General features: G+C 39.9%; 1 protein-coding gene across 1 annotated transcript in view; it reads right to left on the minus strand.

The window, feature by feature from the left end:
- FBXO3 (F-box protein 3) overlaps nucleotides 1–23,754 on the minus strand; it is a 49,554-nt gene extending 25,800 nt beyond the window's left edge. Inside the window, exons 1-4 of the mRNA XM_006864878.1 lie at nucleotides 23,651–23,754; nucleotides 19,418–19,507; nucleotides 13,466–13,629; nucleotides 431–545 (exon numbers count right to left, since the gene is read on the minus strand). Coding sequence (XP_006864940.1) covers nucleotides 431–545; nucleotides 13,466–13,629; nucleotides 19,418–19,507; nucleotides 23,651–23,754 — 473 coding nt within the window. The remainder of the gene's footprint in view (nucleotides 1–430; nucleotides 546–13,465; nucleotides 13,630–19,417; nucleotides 19,508–23,650) is intronic.
- Between the last annotated feature and the right edge of the window lie 27 nt (nucleotides 23,755–23,781).

Consider the following 23,781-nt stretch of genomic DNA (forward strand, 5'->3'; position numbering starts at 1 on the left):
AAAAAAAAAAGACTCAAAGCCTTTTCAGTAATTTAAAAGATGGAAGTACAACAAGCGATGGTGACTGTGATGAAAAGTACATTCTTTGAGAGGAAGGGTTGGTACAATCCTTGTTTCAGAGTGAGGGTGAATTTATTAACATTAAAGAGCAAGTTGCCAACACCCAGTAACTGGATGTTCATAACCCAGGGCCTGCCTGTGTAAGGATGTGATGGTAGAAATAATGTTTTCATACGACACAGTTATTTTGGTAAAATCAAAATTCAAGTGATATATTCTGCCTTATGAATTGTTATTTAAAAAAAGAAGAGAGAATTTCTATACTCCTTCAATCTGTTAAGGGTAATTACAAATATAATTTGTTGACTTTCCTTTCACTCTGGAAATTTAACTTGCATCCATAAAATAACCAAAGTGAGGATCATCTTACCCAGGAACAACTAACTTCTGTCCATTGTGAATACGGTATGAACATCGATAGTCATCAGGAAGCTTGCAACCAATCTGAGCTTCCACAGCATCCAGGTCTTCCTCTCGAGCGCCCTCTGTAAATACACACACACAAAAAAAGCAAATTGTGAAGAAACAATGAGCATTAAGTCTAAGAGTCAATACTATCTATCTACTAACCAATGAAACAATCTTGAAGCACATAAAGGCCACAATGTGCTACTGACAAGGGGAATAAATAGAAAATTCAGTCAAACATTCTCTCTTTTTAGATTCGCTTTTTTTATGTATACCTAGCCCAAAGTTGACAGTTCAAACTCACCAGCTGCTTTTGAAGTCCTAAGCAATCAAATTTCCTCTTAACAGGGAAAACACTGCCACTAAATATGGAAAGATGGGACCAATGAATCCCATATTCCGTTTTCTCATTACAATGCATGCTTCATGTTAAGTTTTATCTTTCTAAATCTAATGTACTCAAGAGTCTTACTGTAATGTAAAACATAGGTCATAAGGTGTAGATTCATGTGGTGAGGAGGCTGTTAACTTGGATTCATTTTACATGTTTGCAAGCTTGCCATAGATTCTAGGTTTAGAACCTCAAACCAAACCAAACCCATTGCTATACAGTCAATTCTGATTCATTGTGACCCGATACAGGGTTTCTGAGACCGTAAATCTTCATGGTAGCACCTAGCCTCATCTTTCTCCCACACAGTGGCTGGTGGTTTTGAACTGGCAACCCTGTGATTAACAATCCAATACCTAACCCACAGTACCATCAAGAGTCTTTTTTTAGGTTCAAAATGCAGGAAGCAATGCAATATACCAAGACAAGAGACTCGCTTCCAGTAATGGGAGGACAGCCACCAATCCTCCCACTAAAAACAACTAGAAAAGCTAAATAACAACTACAAAAATTGGTCTGAAGTGTTTGCAGAGCTCAAAGCAATGAGAACTGGTGGGATCCAGAAGAGGGGAACCAGCATCTGAAGCAAGGTCGTTTTGGGGGCAACTGCAAATTCTGACAGCAAATTTGAGGCTGTGGAGCCGGGAAGCTTTCAGCAGGACCCACTGGGCTGGAGGGTGAATGTCTGGAGTAGAGAGAAGTCTCCAAAGCTGAAGGAAACATCAAACCAGGAAGCAATATACATCCCACAGACAACAATTACAAAGAAAATCATATTTAGACATACCATTGGGAAAGCTGCCAGAAACCAAACACAAATAGAAATAAATCTTCAAGGTAGTCAGAGGAGGGGAAAAAATACCTACTTATCTTCAAAGGAAAAATAAGACTGCCAACGAACTCCTCAACAGAAACAACAGAAGCCAAAAAATGTGAAGTTCAAAGCACTAGAAAAAAATAATTGCCAACTAGAATTTTAGAATATAGCTTTCAAAAGTGAACATGGAATGTGTTTTTAAGATAAATAAAATCTGAAAAAAATTCATCAACAGCAGTCCCTACTGAAAGAGATACTAAAAGGAATTGTTTTAGCAGGAAAAACAAAAAATTATTTCAGATGGTAGCGTAAAAATCCATAGTGACCCTATATAGGGTTTCCGAGGAGCAGCTGGGGAGCTTGCACCACCAACCTTGCAGTTCAAACGGCTTTGCAGTCTGGCACATTCACTCTGCTGAGATATAATTCTAATTTATATGTACCTAGCAACACAGTTTCAAAATATAGTTTAAAAACAATAGAACTAAAATAGGAAAAGACCCTAACGTAACAGTCCTAGTAGAAGTACTGGTTTTCTACTGCTGTATGACAATTACCAGAATCTTAGCAACTTGAAACAATCCCATTCATTATTTCAGTTTTTGATTCTGATAGGTCCATCCATGATCTATCTTCTGCTCAGGTTTCACTAGGCTGGAATCCCAGAATCAACTGGGGTTGCTATCTCATCTTATATTGGGAATCCTCTTCAACCTCACTGGTTGTTAGCAGAATTCACTTTCTTGCCTTTGTAGAACTGAGGTCCTCAGCACATAGCGGCCACCTGCCAATCCCTGCCACATGTCCTCTACACAATATGGCAGTTTGCTTCTTCAAGCACAGTAAGAGAGTTGCTCACGCTTTAAACCTCTCTACCTTCTGTAAGGACCCAGTCCCTTTTATGAGCTTACCTGATTAAGTCAGACCCACTCAGAATAATCACATTTGTTATGAACTCAGAGTCAATGAATTTGGAACCCTAATTACATTAGCAACATCCCATCACCTTTGTCAGCTATATAACATAAAACTAATCGTAGGGGTAAACATTATAATCACAGTACTGCTCACACTCAAGGAGAGATTATTATAGGGACATGTATAGCACAGCTCTGGTAGCGCAGTGGTTACAAATTGGGCTGTGAACCTCAGGGATAGCAGTTCGAAACTACCAGCTGTTCCGTGGGAAAAAGATGAGGCTTTCTGCTCCCGTAAAGATTTACAGACTGAGAAACCCTGTACAGGGTCGCTATGAGTCAGAACCAACTCCACGGCCCATAACAACAACAATAGTAGAGGGCAGGAATGTTGGAGGGCTAGTCTAAAATTCTACCTATTACAGTGAGAGATGTTAAAATTCCTCTCTCAGTAACTAATAGAATAAGCAGATAAAAACAAATAAATAAAAATCAGTAACAGCACAGTCTGAATAAGACTAACAAACTTTACTTAATTATATTCCACAAGGTCAGCAGTTCAAACCCACTCCTCAAAAACCCTATACAGGGTTGTTTTAAGTCAGAATTGACTCACATTATACAACAACAACATTGTACTTACTAAATCCAACAATGGAGAATATATATTATTTTCAAGTGCAGATGGAATATTTACCTATTAAAATAGATCATATATACTGGACCTCAGAGGAAACCCCAACAAACTGTAAATGATTAGCCTCATATAAAGTGTGTTCTCTAATCAGTGAAAATAAACTATAAGTTAGCATGAAGATGAAGACAGGTGAAGACACAGAGAGTAATATAAAGGTTAAACATGGTGGTGTTGGTTATGTGCCATGGAGTCGGTTCCGATTCACAGTGACCCTACCCTGTACAGGGTTTACAAGGCTGCAAATCTTTACAGGAGCAGAAAGCCTCATCTTTCTCCCGTATAACAGCTGGTAGTTTCAAAATGCTGATCCTGAGGTTAGCAGCCTAATTCATAACCACTACTGCGCTACCAGAGCTTCTTAAGGTTAAAGTTGTTGTTGTTATATGCCATGGAGTCAGTTCCGACTCATAGCGACCCTGTACAGGGTTTCTGAGACTATAAATCTTACGGGAGCAGAAAGCCTTATCTTTCTCCCGTGGAACAGCTGGTAGTTTCAAATGCTGATCCTGAGGTTAGCAGCCCGATTCATAACCACTACGCTACCAGAGCTCCTTAAGGTTAAAGCAGGTTGAGGTAAATACTGTTATGTGCAAACTTGGAAGAGTATTTTTCTGTGGGTGGATATATGGGCAGATAAACAGACTGAACAGGTATGGGAGGAAAAGTGGAAGCAGACACACAATTATGAGTTTGACAGAGAATACTTGAACATGGGTATTTAGCTTTGCTGCAAACACACTTATGAATGTGGTGGTACATACCCTGAGGTAAAATGAGTTAAAGTTTTTAGATATTACCAAACAACTTAAAGCAATGAGTTTCTGGGTCTGGGGGTTCAGGACCATAGTTTCAGGGGACACTGTGATCAACTGGCATAACACAGTCCACAATTTCTACTTTGGTAAATAGTAACTGGGATCTTGAAAGCTCATGAGTGGCCATCTAAGGTATAATTGTTAGTCTCTCCAAGTGTGGAATAAAGAAGAATGACGAAAATTAAAGATGCTTGGAATCAACTAGTCCAATGAATCAATGAGCTACATGAACATCAGTTTCCTCGATTCTGAGTCCTGAAGAACTAGATAGTAGCTGGCTACCACTACCAACTGCTCTGAAAGGGATCCCAGTAGAAGGCCCCAGAGAGAGTGGCAGAAAATGGGGAACAAAACTCAAGATTATATTAAAAGACCGGATTTACTAATCAGAAAGAGACTGGAGGAACCTGAGACTATGGACCTTGGCCACCCTTCAAGTCTGTAACAGAACTTACCGTTGTAACTTAATTTTCAGTTAAGCAGTAGATAGGTATAGAGCAGAGACAACAACACTAATAAGGTATTCTCAATGTGGAATGGTCAACGATTCAAGATCACAAAGGCAGCATTTACCTAAAGACAAAGTTGAGAGGCATGGGAAGGTGGGTGGAATGGAAATTAGAACCACAGGGAGGAAGTGGGATAATTGTCGTTACATGGAGGGGATTGCAATCATTGAGATGAAACAGAGCATATGACTTGTTGATTGTAAGACTGATGATCTTCCTGTAAACTTTCACTCAATTAACAACAAAAGTTTTTTTTTAAAAAAGTTTATTAGAAAGCACCAACTGTTTGAAAATAAAGCAGTAGATTTCTACATAACCCAAAGTCAAAGAAGCTATCAAAAGAAAACATTTTGAAATGAACAGCAAGGGAAAAATGTCAAAATTTGTGTGATGAAACTAAACTAAGCTTTTCTTGGCAGCACAGTGGCTCCATAAGCACTGGACTGCAAACCACATGCCACTCCACAGGAGAAAGATGAGGCTTCCGGCCCCCATAAAGATTTTAAAAGCCTCAGAAGTCCTATATAGGGTCACTATGAATTGGAACTGACTCCATGGCACTTAATAACAACAACATGTTGTTGTTGTGAAGTGATGTCAAGTCAGTTCTGATCCATAGTGATCCTGTATAGGGTTTCCGAAGAACTGCTGGTGAGCTTGCAGTTCAAACGGCTTTGCTGCCTGGCGCACTAACCCACAGCGCCACACCAACATACTTTAGTTTAGTTTAAAATACACAATCAAGATGCAATGATAATTGTAATTGGAATGTGAAAGTTAGATACAAAGAGAAAAGATCAGTAGTTGGAAAACATGAGCCTGGTGATAGAAGAAACTGTGGAACAGACCATCAACTTCTCATATGCAAGTTCAGACTGAAACAGAAGAAAATTAAAACACATTCATAAGAGCCTTAATATGATCTTAAGTGATACTGAATTTAAAGACCATTTCAAGAACAGATTTGATGCATTAGACGCTATGACCAAAGACCAGAGGAATTATGGGATGACATCAAGGACATCAGATAGGAAGAAAACAAGCAACCATTAAAAGATAGGAAAGAAAAGACCAAAGTAGATGCCAGAAGAGACTCTGAACCTTGCACTTGGACAGACAGAAGCTACAATGACTGGAAGAAAAGGTGAAGTATAAGAGTTCAACAGAAAATTTCAAAGGGCAGATCAAGAAAACAAAGACAAGTATTATATTGAAATATGAAAAGACCTAGTTAGAAAACCAGAAGGGAAGAACATGCTCAGCATTTCTCACGCTGAAAGAACTGAGGACGCATTCAAGCCTCAAGGCTGCAATATTGAAGAATTCTATGAGCAAATTATTGACTGACCCAGGAAGAATCAAAAGAAGATAAAAGAATAGACAGAGTAAATGTACCAACAAGAATTTATTGATGTTCAATTATTTCAACATGTTGTATTTGACCAGCTACTGATGGTGTTGAAGGCATTGATGCCAAGGCTCCAGGTATTGACTGAATACCTACTGAAATGTTTCAACAAACTGATGCAGCACAGGAAGCACTCATCCATCATTCAGCTATGCCAAGAAACTTGGAAGACAGCTACCTGGACAACCAACTGGAAGCGATTCATATTTGTGCCCATTCCAAAGAAAGGTGACCAAATAAGATGCAAAAATCATCCAATAATATCACCAATATCACATGCAAGTAAAATTTTCTGAAGATAATCCAAAAATGGTTAAAACAGTACATCAACAAAACTGCCAGAAATGCAAGCCAGATTCAGAAGAGGACATGGAATGAAGTATATCATTGTTGATGTTGGATGGATCTTGGCTAGAAGCAGAAAACAACAAAGATGTTTATTTGTGCTTTGTTGACTATGCAAAAGCATTTGACTATATAAAGGATAGATAATATTGTGAAGAGTGGAAATTCCAGAATATTTCATTGTATTCATGAGGAACTTGTACCCAAAGGCAGTTTTTCAAAGAGAACAGGGGGATACTGAATGGTTTAAAATCAGGCAAGGTGTGCTCCAGGGTTGCATCCTTTCACCATACTTACTCAATCTGTGTGCTGAGCAAATAATCTGAGAAACTGGATTATATGAAGAAGAACGTGGCATCAGGACTAGAGGAAGAGTCATTATTAACAACCTATGATATACAGATGATACAACCTTGCTTGATGAAATGAGGCTTTCTACTCCCGTAAAGATTTACACCCTCGGAAACCCTGCACAGGGTCGCTATGGGTCGGAACCGACTCGACGGCACTTCACAACAACAACAACAAACAGAGAAAAGGTTCAAGTTGTTAAAGATTTCATTTGGCTTGAATCCACAATCAACACTCATAGAAACAGCAGTCAATAAATTAAATGAAGTATTGCATTAGGCAAATATGCTGCAAAAGACCTCTTTAAAGTGTTAAAGAGCAAAGATGTCACTTTGAGATCCAAGGTTCTCCTGACCCAAGACACAGTATTTTCAATCACCTCATATCCATGGCAAAGGGAAAGCTAGACAATGAATAAGGAAGACAGTCAAAAATTCTTTATGATGTTGGTGAAGAATACTGAAAGAAACATGGACTGCCAGAAGAATGAGCTCATCTGTTCTGTAAGAAGTGTGGCCAGACTGTTTCTTAGGAGCAAGGATTGTGAGACTTCATCTTTCTCGTACTTTGGACATGTTGTCAGGAAGGACCAGTCCCTAGAGAAGGACATCATGTTTAGTAAAGTGGAGGGTCAGCAAAAAGAGGAGGACTCCCAACAAGATAAATATTGACAACAGTGGCAGCAGCAATAGGCTAAATATAACAACAACTGTGAGTACGTTAAACAATTATGAGAATGTTGCAGAACCAGGCAGCGTTTCCTTCTGCTGTACATAGTAAGGTTGCCATGAGTTGGAACAGACTGGACAGCATCAACAACGACAATGCTTAGAGAGAAATGTATATAGCCTTTAGTACATTTGAAGAAAACAAGAAAGGCTGAAAATTCTATGATGTAAGTAGCCACTTCAAGTCTAGAAAACAAAACAAGAAAAACAGTAAAATCAACTCAGTAGAAGAGTTGTTGCTGTTGTGAAATACCACTGACTTGGTTTCTGATGCTGTAAATCTTTACAGGAGGCGAAAATGCCATCTTAAAGTTAATAAGTAAATTTCTAATAGAGAGGACTGATTAAAGCAAAAGTCAATTCCTTGAAGAGACTAATAAAATTATACCTCTATATAGCAAGACCGATCAATAACAGAGTGAAAGTATAAATAACTGATATCAGATATAGATAAGGAAATAGCACTACAAATTCATCAAGCATTAAAAAGATAAGAGGATATTATGAAATGCTTTACAACAATAAACTTGAAAATGTAGATGAAATGGAATATTTCCCAGAAGAACACAATGTATCTAACTGACAAGAATAGAAAATCAGAGCAGTCCTATATCTAATAAAGAAATTTTAAACCTTCCTACAATGAAAACTCCAAAACTGAATGGCTTTGCTGGTTCATTCTACTCATCATTTAAGGAAGAAATAAGACCAAGCTTACATAAACTCTTCCAGGGAACAGAAAAAGAGGCAACACTTCCCGACTCGCTTTACAAGGCCAGCATCATCTTGATACCAAAACCTGACAAGAACATTGCAAGAAAGGAAAATTACAGGCCAAACTCTCTTATGAAGAAGATGTAAAAATCACAATTAAATACTATCAAATTAAATCTAACATATATTTTTTTAAAAAAAGGTAAACATTATAACCAAAGAGTTCACTGCAAGAATGAAAAGTTGTTTTAACATTCAGAAAATCGATCAATGTAATTCACACCACATGAACAGAGTGAAAGGAGAAAAATCATATGAAAATCACAAGGAAGAAAATGTATTTGACAAATTCCATTATCTATTACAAAAGAACAACAAAATCCTTTTTTCCAAAGTAGGAATTAAAGGGTTAAATTCTTTAAGCTAATGAAGAGTATCTATGAAAAAACCTACAGCAAGCATCAGTTACACGTGAAACGTTGAAAGTTGTTCCTCTATGATCAGAAAAATAAGGATGCCCACTATCATCACTTCCGGTCAATGCTGGACTGAAGTACAGAGACAGTATGATAAAGCAAGTAAAAAAAAAAGAATACATTATTTAGGGCCTGGAAAGCTAGAAATAAATCTGCCATTATTCTACATTCATAAGAATATGCAAATTAAAACCATCACTATACACCCACCACAAAGGCTAAAATAAAACGGAATGACTACATTAAAGCTCTGGTAGGAATGCAAATTGGTAAAACCATTTTGGAAAACTGACAGTCTCTTTTAAAGTTTTAATATAAGCACACTCTATAACTTTGTAACTATAATCCTAGATAGTTACCAAATAGAAATGTTTATATGTACATCAAAAACCAATCACAACATTCTTTGTAATAGGTCAAAACAAAATACCCAAATTTCCATCAATAGTAGAATGATGTATGTATACATGTGGTCTATTCATATAATGGAGTACTACATTGCAACAAAAATGAACAAACTACTGTCAACGCACATGGTAAACTGTCATAAACAGAAAGGATTCACAGATGGTGCATACTAAATCATGTAATAGTTCAACAGAGAAAACATCTCTGACACTGGTAATCAGAACATGATTACCTCTGTGGAAAAAGGAAAGGACATCGGGGGCCTCTAGGTGCAGATATTATTCTTTTGACCTGGAGGGTATTAAATGATGTGTTCACTTTGTGATAATCCACTAACTTGCACATGTGTAATATGTGCACATTTCTGTGTGGTCACTAACATCATCAGCGAGGTCATATCTTGTATCCCTAAATATAGGATGAAAAGAGCTCTTCAGCTCTGTGGTAATCTTCCTAAAAATCTCATACCGCAGTCTAATCATAATACAATAGACCTCAGACAAAGTCAATTTGAGGGACGTTCTACAGAATTCCTGACCAATACTCCTTAAAACTTCCCAGGTCACAGAAAGCAGAGAACAGAGTACACTACTAAATGCAATGTGGTATTCTGGATTTGGTCCTGGAACAGAAAAAGAACATTAATGAAAAACACTGATGGAATCTAAATGAGTTTAGAGTTTAGTTAATAATACAACATCAATTAAAGCTTTTTCATTTTGTCAGGTTTCCATGGTAATGTACGATGACACATTAAGGGAAACTGAAATTGGGTGAGGGTATATAGGAATTCTCTGTACTATCTTTACAACATTGCTGTAAACCTAAAACTGTTCCAAAATATAAAGTTTACTTTCAAAAAAGAAAGTTTAGTTCACAATGAATCAAGCTGAGTAGCTGCCAGTAATCTGATGAGGAGAGAAACTACTATTTGTGTGTTATGTGCTACATGTTGGACATTTAACACGACATTGCTGTGAGATGCTGCTGCGTCAGTTCCAACTCATAGGGTTTCCAAAGGGTGGCTTGGTGGGTCTGAACCACAGACATATTGGTTAGCAGTCCAGTGCTTATCCTACAATGCCACACCAGGACTCCTGCATATGATATAAAGAAACCAATAATTTCTTGAGGAATAAAGGTAACAAGAAAGAAGAAAAAGTAATAAAAACAATAGCAACGCACAGGCCAAAGAGAGAAGCATAAAGAAATACACATTTTCAATGCAATAAACTCCAAGTTCAAAGACACAGCCTGATAAAATAGAGTTTCAGTTATCTTGTCAGATCAGGGTTCAAATCTCGGCTCTATTATCTAATGACTGTTTTCTAGCAAGTTATTTCACCTCTTCCATCGATAAAATGAAGGCTAACACCAACTACTATGAGCTGCAGGATAAGCACGTGACCATAAAGTCAATTTGAACCGCTCAAACTCACCAAGCCACTCCTCAGAAATCCTATACAGGGTTGTTATGAGATGAAACTAAATCCACAGCACTAAAGACAACAACAATACCAACTGTTTGAGAGAATGAAATTGAGAATATCATATGAAAATGTTTAAATAAAGTGCTTGATTGGTAAAGTTGTTACTATATGCCATCAAGTAGGTTCTGACTCATAGTGACCTTGCATAGGGCTTCCACGAGTGGCTTGTGGGTTTGAACCACCAGCCTTTCTGTTACCAGTTAAAGCACTAGCACTCAATAGATGCTCATTTACTTTCTTTCCCACCTTAACTACTTGTACAGAAGCAGTGAAAAAGTTACTAGGAGCCAAGAAACTGAGGTTAGAGTCCCATCTTTGTTTCATATTAGTTATGGGACCTTGCACAAATCACGTAATCTCTCTTGGTCTGTTCTTCACCTGCAAAATGACAGGAGTGGTATAAATCAGAGATCTGCAAACTCTCTAGCCTGATGACCAACCAATTCCAGCCTGCTCTTCCCCATCTCTTACCATAAATCAATGTCCCCGCAGGTTCCTATTTAATCTTTCTAGTTGTTGTTGGTAATCTGAGCCCATAGAGATAGTTCTTAAAAGAGCATAATGCTCAAGGCAGACTCTTTTTTATTAGTTACACTAAGTTCCTGGTGTAGCACTGTAGGATCAGCACTGGACTGTGAACCACATGGTCAGCAGCTCAAACCCATCAGATGCTCCTCGGACACCCTATCCAGGGTTGCTATGGTCAGTCAACAGCACTTAGCAACAACAACAAACTATTGCCTGGTTTTAAGATGAATTCAGAGGATATTTTTGGTTTAAGGTTTGTATCTCAGAGCAAAGACCCTTTATCCTACTCGAACGCATAGAAATAAAAAGTACTGTCAAGGAACTCTCTGACAATCTCATCTCCTACTGTTGGCTATACAATAGTGAGTAGGGAGTCTGGAAATACCAAATTGAGTACGAGGGGCAAAAAGAAAGAAAAAGCTGCCATATCTCCTTAGTTTCTCCTTTTCTTAGTAGCTCTGCACCTAAAAGTAAAATCATGTCTACAAATATTCTACTGTTAAATCATTTCTTGGCTCTGCTTTCCATCAATGGTTAGACCATAACTCTGGTGTCAGCCCTACATTCAAACCCTAGCTTTGTCTTTTGCTTTGTGAGGTAAGGGATCTACTTAGCTTTCTATGCCTCAGGTAGTTTGCCTATAAAATTAGAATGATAATTGCCTACCTAATAAGATTTTTGCAAATTAAATGCAGTAATACTCATGCAATACTTGGCTTAGGGCCTAGTTCTGTATTTAATAACAAAATAACTACTGGAGTCCTGGTGTGGCACTATAGAATAAGCACTGGACTGCTAACCACAAGGTCAGTAGTTCAAACTCACAAGTCACTCCTTGAAAACTCTACACAGAGTGGCTATGAGTTGGAACCAACTCAACAGCACTTAACAATTTTAAGTGCTCACCTGTCTTATTGATCAACCAAACAATAATCTATAGAATTATTTTCTACTTGAAATGATTTAACCCCATACTGGATGAATAGTATTAATTTCTTATGAAGCTATTAAAAATAATAATCAAGGGTGTCGAGTGCCATTGAGTTGGGTCCTGGGCTCCTAATCAAGGATAATTTTCCTCAAATCTCTATTCTCTCTTCCAAGTCACTCTTTCAAATGCAAGCAATTCAATTTTAAGCATCTGGTCATGCAGTGCTATGTATGAATGGAATATTTGCATGGGAAATCATAGTAGAAATATGAAACGTAAAAGGAATCCCATTTCAGAAGTGATCTTAGTCCTAAAGGAAGGATAACATTTAAGAGGAAGTGGTCCCAATATTAGCTTAGCAAAACCAAAACAAGTGTACATTTTCTCTCAGTGTGGTTGTTGCTGTTAGGTGCCATCTCACTTAACGGTTCAGACTCACAGCAACCCTGTATATGATATCTAAGGAGTGACTAGTGGGTTTGAACTGCTGACCTTGTAGTTAACAATCCAGTGTTTATACTACAGTGTCACACCAAAGCTAATGAAGGATAAGTAGCAATAAGAGGTGGTTTAAAATTTGTGGGGAAATCTCATTATCTTTTAATTGCATTTTCCCGAAAACTTTGTGAAGCTCTCATATCTATCTGTAATTTACCTCTGCACTTTCAGGGATGTAAATTTACACATAAAATTAGCGGGAAGTAGTGTACTGATATTTCTTGCCAAAATTTGACAATAGTGAAGGACAAAAAGTATAATTTCTGGGGTCAAACAGACCTCGCTTTAAATCTCAATTTTATTATGGTCAAAAGTAGGAATAAAAATTTTCCAAACTCTCACATGCTGTTGTTATAGGACCCAGGTTCTTTCCAAATGTTGTTGTGGTTAAGTACCACTGAGTCAGTTCTGACTCACAGCGACCCTGTATAGGGTTTCCAAGGAGAGGCTGGTGATCTTGAACCGCCAATCTTGCAGTTCAAACCAAACTTATGATCAAGTGTTTATCCTACAGCACTACACCAGGACTCCTTGCCAATATTAAACTGTTGTTAAATACTTTTCCTTCAACTTATACTAAAAGTATTGCTTAATGGCAGTCTAGTATTTGGAAAGGACCTGGGCCCTTAACAAATACTTTTCCTCCTAAAAGTGGAGTCCTGGTATGACACTGTAGTATAAGCACTTATCTGCTAACCAAAAGGTTGGCAGTTCAAACCCACCAGCCGCCCCATAGGAGAAAGATGAGGCTTTCTGCCCTTGTAAAGAAGCCTTATACAGGAGCGCTGAGTTGGAACCGACCTGATAGCGGTGAGTATGAGCATGCTCAAAGTAGGAGAGGCTTGATACAGAAGGCAAGGTTTTTCAACTAAAAAACATCTTTTAAAAGAAATCACAGTAGTCCTCCTCAAGCAATCTTAGCATAACAGTCTCTTTATTAAAATGAGGTAGAGAGAACCCCGTATTCCCAGTACCTTTCAGAGATAAAACCATTCGTGGACACCTGGGTTCCAAGTATTTCTTGAGATCATCCCAGGCCTTTTTAATGGCAGCATAATGGTCAATGTATCTTCCCACGTCAGAATACGTGTCTATGAAGAGAGACTTCCAACATTGATTCTTCTGTGTTTTCTCTTCCCTAAATAGATTTTTAAAATTAGGTTAGAAATCTTTCGATATGATGTTAATATATGTTTTAGACGTTTTCCAACATATTTTATTGGGAAATTGTGGTTACTTTTGCCTTTCTTTGCCATATAGTTAGACTAGCTAGCAAAAAGTGATACATCAAAAAATTTATAATGATTATAACTCATATGGTGGGATTATTCGATTATTTTCTTAATTTTTACTTACCTTTTTGTAAATTTTTAAATCCTTAATAAAACAATGTGACGAGTGTGTGGGGTATGAATTTCAAGTTACTCTTAAACATATACAGTTATAAAAATGAAAAAGGTATACATATTTTTTTTTAATTTTAGAGAATACTTAGAAACAAGTGATACAATGTTAATCTAACTTATTTACACTGTACAGTATGAACCAGAGTACCATAAAGCACTAAAGTAGTTACACAATGTAATGTTTGTATTGGATACAATTCCACAAGCACATACTGAGTATCCATTAAGCCATGACAACATAAATAATAAGGTACTTTTTTTATCTTTAAAAAATAACTAGTCTAAGTGAGAGAGAGTTAAGTAGACAACTTCATAACATATTGAGTACTATAGTAGAAGTACTGACAAAGTGATACGGGACCACAAAGGAAGGGTTTTTAACCTGCAAATTCACAGAAGGCTTCTCAGAAGTCTTAAACGATGACTATGAATTACTCAGTTAAAAACAAAAAAGATGGGCCTAAGGGAAATCCAAACCCAAGCCAATTCTGACTCATGACATAAATAGGGTTACCCTGGCTGTTTTCTTTAAGGTGGCAGATCTCCAGGTCTTTCTTCTCCTGCGCCACTGGGTGGGTATGAACTACCAATCCTCAGATTAGCAGTCAAGCACAGACCACTTTTACCACTCAGGGGCCTTAAAGTGTCTATCTATAATGAGCTGTTAAATATTTCAGTATTGCTGGAAAAGTAAATTGAAGAGTCAGAAGAGGTTAGAGAATAAAGTAACCATAGAAGGTCATTCCGGTCTTGGACTTTAAGACTGTGGACTTTATTCTGTAGGCAACAGAAAGCCATTGAAGGGTTTAACAGGGGAGTTAAATGAGTAGCTTTGTGGATGTGGTTTGGGAAGGGTACATTTAATGGGTGAAAGCTAACCAACAGGTTTGTAGTTTGAACCTACCTGCTGCTCTAGGAAAAATACATAACGGTCTGCTACAATGAAGACTGTTGTTGCTGTTAAGGCCATCGAGTAGGTTCCAACCAATAGCAACCCAGCATAGGGTTTCTGAGGAGTGGCTGGTGATCCTGAACTGCCAACCTTGCAGTAGCCCTGGAAATCCTATAGGATGTCATGAGTTGAAATCAACTCAATGATACTAGGTTTGGTTTATGGTTTGGTTAAACATGAGACATAAAAAGGAGTTGAGGATTTTGAGTAGTCCTGATTAAAGAACATGAGCTGAACTAAAAATGTGATTTATTACTGTTGTTGGTAAGTGCTGTAGGAAAACATTGGTTTTCCTACACGAATTCAGTGGTTCAAACTCATCAGTCGCTCCTTGGGAAAAAAAAAACCAATGTGATAAGTGAGACGAAATGAACATGAAGATTCAAGAAATAGAAGCTAAAATCAGATGCTGCAGGATCACTAGACTGAGAACCACACGTGGCGGGGGGGTTCAAACTCACCAGCTCCTCCTCCGAAACTGACAGCTCGACAGCACTTAACAACAACAACGAGAGAAAAAGAGAGGAAACAGGATCTCGCTTAGGTTCCATGTGGATGCTGCTGCCAGGATGACTGAGGACGGAATTAGGGCCAGGGATGGGGGAAAGCAAACAATTCCAATTCAGGGTTTTTTTTTTTTGTTGGGGCTAGGACAGAGGGAGGAGAACATTTTATTGTTAATTCAAATAATATATGCATATACTCCTGGTGTGGCACTGTAGGATCAGCACTGGACAGCAAACCACAAGGTCAACAGTTCAAATGCACCAGATGCTCCTCCAAAACCCTACAAAAGGTCGCTGTGAGTCGGAGCCAATCCAATGGACTTAATAACAACAAATACATATATTATTAAAACCAAACAGTATCAAAGAACTGATGAAAACCCAGTCTTCTATTCTCCTCAAAGTTAACTTTAAATTATAGCTGGAATGTATCTGTGTAATTCTAAATATTTATACCTCTAGTTCTTGATTTGTCAATTTTACATAGCATAGTACAATCTCATTATTTGTGGATTCTGCATTTGTGAATTTACGGCCTCATTAAAATTTATTGGTAACCCAAAATCAATATGCATGGTGCCTTTTAATACACTCATGAAGCAACAGAAATTCCTCACTCAAAGCTCTTGTTCCCAGAAGTGGCTGAAGAAGGCTCTCACACTGCATGTAAATAAGGGTCTGTTAAGGAGCTGTGGTAGCATAGTGGTTACAAATCGGACTGTGAACCTTAAGGTCAGCAGTTCGAAACTACCAGCTGTTCCATGGGAGAAAGATGAGGCTTTCTGCTCCTGTAAAGATTTACAGCCTCGGAAACCCTGTACAGGGTCGCTATGAGTCGGAATCGACTTCAGGGCACACAACAACAATTGCCACCATGGTGCCCTGGTGCGCAAACCATTACGTTTTCAACTACTACCTAAAACATTAGGTGATTCAAACCCAGCCTGAGGCAACTTAGAGACAGGACTGGTGATCTGCTTCACAAAAGTCACAGCCTTGAAAACCCTATGGAGCCATTCTACTCTGCACACACTGGGTCACCATGAGTTGGAAATGACAGTTAACAGTAACAATGAATTGATACGCTTTTCTACATTTATGTGCTTTTTGCCGGTGATTTCACGGTTTAAAATGCTCTCCCCTACTTGATCTGGCTTCAATGGCTGGATGATCAGAACACGACTAGTGGAAGAGAGAAAAGGAAAAAAAAAGAGTAATCCACTACAATTAGATGAACTTGACCTATGCTTGTGGATGCAGCAGGGCAAAGGCACAAACAAACCTTTACGGTGAGGATCGTTCCCACCCCCTTAGTACACAGGATTGACAAGGATGGGGAACTTAAGACATTGGCTACTCAAAATGGGGGGCTACAAAGGCAAGAAGTGACTGGCTTACAAGCTTTCAATAGGGAACCTAGTTCCAGAAGGTGTAGGGAAAGGTAGAATCTCCACTGAGTTGTTTCCAACCTGTCTGGATGGGGCTGATAAAAGGTGATGGGGCTAAGACTCTTGTGGTTCAATAGGGAATGATTGCTATCAGGACTGTCAGTGTTGGAAAGGTAAAGGTAGATGTTTTATAACAAAAGAAGGGGAATGGTTGATTCTGTAGTCTAGCAGCAGAGGTCCCTGGAACCATCAAGGGAGAAAAGCGAAGGGTGGGACCCTATCCAGAGAAAGTGACACCAGAGATGGAGGCAGAGACAGTGACGTGGAGAGATGGAGCAAGATGGAGCAACTGGGGATTCTGGACTCAGGGAGGGAGAGGGGCTGTGTGCTGCTTTGAGGCATGTAGGGTGTACCCTTTGGTTGTTTGATGATGGATGCAGGGGATTGTAATCATTGCAATGAAACAAAATATGGTAGGGTGAATGTAAAGATAATGTTCTCCCATGTAAACTATCACATAATTCATAATAAAAATTTAAAAAGAAAATGCTCTCCCCAACCAGTGCTGACGTGTTGTCTGTTGTTCCTCAACAGAGTACATATGCATGTTAGATAAGCTCTGTTCAGGCATAAGTTACAGTGCTGTTGGGAGTGAATTCAATGTTTTCTAAATACGAGGGTACTTCAAAAAGTTCACAGAAAAATTATGTTGTTTTTTAATTCCACTCTCTTTTAATTTTGTTTGTTTTCATAAAATTTTTGAAGCCCCCTTGTGGAAACATAAAAAGAAAGTTGATGCATTGACTGGTTAAAATTGTTGTCACCAAACTTTTAGGAACTTACCTTGCATTTTCCCTACTGGACTGCTAAAAGCCAGGTCCGCAGCTTAAACCCATCAGCTGCTTTGCATAAGGAAGAGGAGGCACTCTGCTCCCAGAAAACTGATAGCATCAGGAACCCTATACAGGTTGCTATGAGTTGGAATCAACTAGATGGCAGTGGACTGGGTTTGGTTTAATTCAGTGCTTACAGTAACTTTATAGAATATAACTATAACTACCATAAATAACAAAAATCAATTATATCTACTATCACTCCGTGTCAGATTACCCAATACATAAGCAAGACAAGCACACATTTACTAACTAATCTTCAGTGAATATTTCCTTTTTTTTTTTTTTTACAGTAGAAGATTTGGCTTTAAGTATAGCTGACATCTCTCTTTCTCCCAAACCCACAGCACCTTCCTACAAATCAATCTCTTCTCAAATGTATAATCCCTGACAGGGACAGAGTATTCAGTAAACAAGATAAGCATGGGTTTACTTACTAATCTAATCTGTTCACTGCAGATTAGTAAATAAGCACAAGTAACCACAAATTACCTTGTTTATTGGGTAATCTGCCCCTGCCATCACCCCAATGTGAAATATGAGAATATGGTATGGTGGATGGGTGCCACCACGTCAGTTCTGACTCTTAGTGACCCTATATAGGGCTTCTGAGGTGATAAATCTTTCTGGGAGCAGAAAGCCTCATCTTTCTCCTGCAAAGTGGCTGGTCCATTCAAACTACTGATCTTGTGGTTAGCAGCTCTGCTCATAATCCACTATGCTACCAGAGCTCCTTATAAGGATATGTCATAGCACTTGTTGTTAAGTGGTTCTAACTCATAGCAACCCTGTATAGGGTTCCCAAGGAGCAGCTGGTAACTTGAACTGCCAACTTTGCGGCTCAAACCAACTTTGCAGTCCAGCACATTAACCCACAGCACCACACCAGGACTCCTATATATAAGGATATGTTGTTGTTAAGTGCCGTCGAGTCGATGCCGACCCATGCAACCCCGTATAGGGTTTCCAAGGAGCGATTGGTGAGCTTGATTGGTGGTGTACCGGAGCACAGTGGCTCCATATTTTAAGCATTGGACTGAGAACCACAAGGTCCGACTTCAAGCCCATCAGCCACTCCACAGGAGAAAGATTTTTTTTTAAAGTCTCAGAAACCCCATATAGGGTTGCTAGGAGTCAGAACGTACTTGAAGGCACTTAACCACAAAGGTGGTGTATGTGGTCAAGCTCTTAACTACTAACTGACAGGTTGGATGTTTGAACCCAAACGGAAGTTAGGCCTCTGATTGGCTTCTGAGAGGTCACAGTCTTGGAAATTCTATGGAGCCAGTCTACTCAGCACTCAGGGTTGTCATGAGTTAGGTGCTCAACAACAACTAACCACCATTCTTTCTTTCACCTTTTCCAACTCCCACTTTCTATTTATTCTGTCAAATTCTTGACTGTGATTCTGTTACATTTGTTACTATTTCCTGAATTCAGTGAACCTCTGTGTGACACTCAATGGAGAGGTCCAGAAGACCATTGTATAAACAAGTGTGAAGTTCAGCAGAGATAGCAGATCAGGGCTAGGGTTTCTGTTAGAGAGCTAGAAGCACACAGGTGGTCACTATAAACTACAACAGTCAGTGCAGCAGCGTTCATAACAACAAGAGAGCAGTGCCCGAAGACAAATCTCGGAGGACATCAACATTTACTGACAGGCTTAAGAAGAGCCATCAAAGGAGAGAGGGGGAAGGGCTGAAGAGTTAAGAAATCAGGACAGATTAGTACCATGGAAACCAAGGGCCTACTATGAAAAGCTTATGTCCCAGCATACTTACTCAGAGATAAGCCAGTGCTTTTTGCAATGTCTTCTCCACAGCGGATCATGATTTGATAGCTGGCTAAGTCTTCGGCTGACATAGCAACAACTGGCAGAACCCAGATTCAGGAGAAGTATGAAAGACAAGAAGAAAATCATTAAAAAAATAAAGATTTAAAATGAAATTTCAAGTTGTATTTTACTTTTTGCTTTTCTGTATCATCCATTTTTTGTATTATCCACTTTCTACCCTTATAATTGTGTTATTATCCACTTTGCTGTTCCACGGGAGAAAGATAAGGCTTTCTGCTCCCATAAAGATTTACATCCTCGGGAACCCTGTACAGGGTCGCTATGAGTCGGAACCGACTCCACAGCACATAACAACAACATCAACCCTTATAATTGGAGTCCCTTATAATTGAAGCGCCACAGCACAGTGGGTTAATGCGCCAGACTGTAAAGCCATTTGAACTTAAAGGTCGGCGAGTCAAGCTTACCAGCTGCTCCTCAGAAACCCTACATAGGGTCATTATGGGTTGGAACAGACTCAACGGCACTTAACAATAACAACAACCCCTATAATTGTAAAACCATATTTTCTAGAACCTGGCTACCATGTTGTTGTTAAGTTCTGTATTTAGAGCTAAACCAGTTAATATCAATTGCTTAAAAGCATGGAACTACAGAAGCAAATAAATTTCTTACTATCAACATTTTTTCTTACTACGTAGAGATACTAACACCACAGTGCTCGAATCCTGTAAATGCTATCCTACATGATTAATCTGGCAAGAAGAAGGAACCAAAGATAGAGAAATGGATTTTTTTACTTTTTCAAAAGAGGAATCACATGGGTAATAGCTAATCAATTCATAGAACCTTACATCTTATGGGGTTTGTCAAGGGTATGGAGTCCTGGTGTGACGCTGTAGGATAAGCACTGGGCTGCTAACAGCAAAGTCAGCAGTTCAAGCCTACCAGCAACCCCTAGGCAACTCTACACTGGGTCACTATGAGTCGGAAATGACTAGACAGCATTTTACAATAACAACATGATTAAGGCCTGTTAAAAAGTAATCTATGGTAAACAGAACTTTGTTCAATTTCCATAGATTTTATAGACACAACACCTCCATTCTTTTCTGCCTAGCTCAGCTGATATTCAAACTACCTTTTGTAAACATAGAAATCCCTCCAGTTTTGTGAATCCAGATTCCATTCTCTCCTGTCTTGACTCCATTTCCTCTCCTCCCTCAGCAGTTCAACATAAAGGCAGTTCAGATGCACAATTAAGATTGAGAATTGAGAACTACTGCTCTAGAGATTTCTGATTCCATAGGCTTGAGGTGAGCTCTAGGCATATAGATATTTAAAATGGGCCAGAGGTGATTCTCATGCATATTGAGCGTCAAGAATAAATAAATCACCCCAGCAGGAAGACGACATCATACAATTTCAAAAGCAAACTGTTCAGGAGATAGCAAAGATAATCCAGTCCAATCCAATCCAATTCAGCAAATATGTACCAAAAAAAGCCCGGGGTTAACAATGTGCTGGACACTTGACAAAGTTGGGCTGTGTGGTGTAGGAAAGAAGCAGCGGTAAACTGGAAACTTTTCTATGGATAAAATACAGCGGTATTCAACTCAATTTATTCCCACAGTAAATTTAAGAGGGATCATGTCACTTCGGGTTAAAACCTTAATTGCTCCCTTAAGCATTTAAAATAAAATCTGATCTCCTCACAAGCTCTGGCATGATCTGGCTAGTCATGTTGCCTGTGAGCCACCCCTCCCCTCTAACCAGACCAGCCTTCTAGTTTCTCCAAAATTCCATGCCACCATCAAGCAGTCTCTGCAAGAACACTGTTCCTTCTGCCAGGACAGCTCATACATCCTTCATATATTGCAGCATTTTCCAACTTGAATTTGATTGTCTGTCCTTCGCTTTCATATTCTGTATCAGAGTACCTAGTACCAGTTTCCTTGTTTTTCCATCTTGCCCGCTAGACTGTAAACTCCATGAGAGGGACTTTGTCTAATCTATCCTGTTTGCTACTGTATCTCTAACTGAAAAGATGTTGGCATACAGCAGGCAATCAAAAATAAAAATCTGTTGAATAAAGGATGAATGCAAAGATAAACAAGGCAGTCCTTGCCTTCAAGAAGTGCACAACCTATCTAACATGGCAAATACATTCTGCAGAGGAAAAAAAAAAGTGGCGAAAGAAGTCAGGAGAGATCTTAAAGGAATTCCATCTTGCCAACTTGAGGCAGGCATTCCAGACAGAGTTAAGAGCTTAAGCCACAGAAAGAACACAAGTGTGTGGAATGCTGGCACAAGTCTGATTTGGCAAGAGTAAGCACTGTAAATACAGTTGTTGTTGTTGTTGTTAAGTGCCATCGAGTCGGGTCCGACCCATAGCGACCCTGTACAGGGTTTCCGAGGGTGTAAATCTTTACGGGAGTAGAAAGCCTCATCTTTCTCCCGCGGAGCGGCTGGTAGTTTCGAACCGCTGACCTTAAGGTTCGCAGCCCGATTCGTAACCACTACGCTACCAGAGCTCCTTTAGAGGAAGAGAAATAAGGGCTGAAAGGCCTTAGTAAGGCAAAAAATAAAGGCTGTAAGTGCCCCAAGAGTTTGTTAAATGTTAAAGAGTCTACAAATGACAAGGTTTTTAAGCAGGAGAATGACAGAGCACGATGTGTCTTCAAAAAGGCACTCTGGTAGTAATGTAGCTCACGAACCAAAAGGTGGGAGGGTCAGATTTGTAAAAGGCTATAACAACAGAAAATTTCCAATGAAAGCTGTTTGCAGATGGAACAGCCTTTCACAAATAATCATAATTTTAGTCTCTGCTTGGGGAAAAACCTGAATATGATAAATAAATTCTTTAGAAGAAAAAAAAAAGTGTTATCAGGTACTAATTTTGGTGGTGGTTGTTAAGTACCATGGAGTCGGTTCCGACTCATAGTGACCCTGCACAGGGTTTCTGAGGCTGTAAATTCTTATGGGAGCAGAACGCCTCGTCTTTCTCCAGCGGAATCCCTGGTAGTTTCGAACTACTGACCTTGAAGTTGGCAGCCCGACTCATAACCACTACTTTACCAGATCTGTAGCAGCCAGAAACTTGGATTTATCTGTTACTGCTTAGCCCAACCAACAGCTACCTGTAACTCCAAGAAGTCTGCCTTTCTAAAAGGAATCGTAATACACAGGATTCAACCCTCAAGTGGTTTGAATTCCGTACAATTCAAAACAACTTGAGTCTCGCCTACCCATCCTTGTTGTTGCTAAGTGCAGTCGAGCCGATTCCGACCCATAGTGACCCTGTATAGGGTTTACAAAGACCCATCCTAGGAAGGCGATTTTTCCTCTGCAAACACACTGCGGGTGGCAAGAGAAACCATGCTGCCAGCTGTCACGGGTGTAAACAGTCTTTGTTAGTTAGACAGGGGAGAGGGGATGCGTCATTTCTTCCACCATCACAGACAATTCCCAACTCTATAGACACTGGGCATTTAATCACATTCACTAGCAACCGGTCTTTATTTTTGGAACAAATGCTTGTAATATGAGAAACCCAAAATGCACACGGGAGACGACCTGTATCGCACCGCTTGAAGTCAGTACAAAAAAACTTCCAACTCTGAGCAATGCACAATTCTCAGGATAAATACGACAGTGTGCCCTGCCAGCGATTCTGGTGCCGCGCAAAGTCGCACCTGGGGAGCGAAGAGATTTGGGGTAACCTGGCTCCTCCGTACCGGTGCCCCACCTGCCTAATCCAGGGTCAAACTCCGCAGGCCTGGTACTCAGGCTTCAAAGAGAGCTTGGCCCGGCTAGGGACTTTTCCAAAGCGGCCAGACAAGGCCCAGACAGGGCGGAGGCCAGCAGATCCAGGGCGCTGGGGTCCGCGGGGCGCGGCGAGGTGGCATCGGGGAGCAGCGGCCAGCACTTCCCTCCCTTGCAACTGGGCCCTGCCGAGGCCTGGGCGAGAAGGCTTGCGTCGCTCCTCAGGCCTGGAGTCCTAAGTGGGCGAAGGACCTCAGAATGAGACCCTTCCCGTCGCCCGCCGTCTCGTCTGGGCCCCGGATGGCTCTGCAGGATAAGGGCGGCCCTGGCGTCACCTTTTGGCTGCCGCAGGAGTCAGGATCCTATCGGCAGTCTGGGCCTCATTCCCTCCTGCCTCACTGGCTGCACACCTCCCTCATTTTCCCCCCCATTGCCATCCGTGCCGTTCCATTACTTGATTAGATCGCGGTAGTCCAAGAAGGATAAGATGAGGAGAAGCGGGTCCGTGGGCAGCGATTCTAGGGTCAGCGGGGCTGCCTCAGTCTCCATTGCCGCCATCTTGCCTGGCCCTGCAGGCCTGGCCCC

Source organism: Chrysochloris asiatica, unplaced genomic scaffold, assembly GCF_000296735.1.
Source record: "Chrysochloris asiatica unplaced genomic scaffold, ChrAsi1.0 scaffold00072, whole genome shotgun sequence".
NCBI classification, from domain to species: domain Eukaryota; kingdom Metazoa; phylum Chordata; class Mammalia; order Afrosoricida; family Chrysochloridae; genus Chrysochloris; species Chrysochloris asiatica.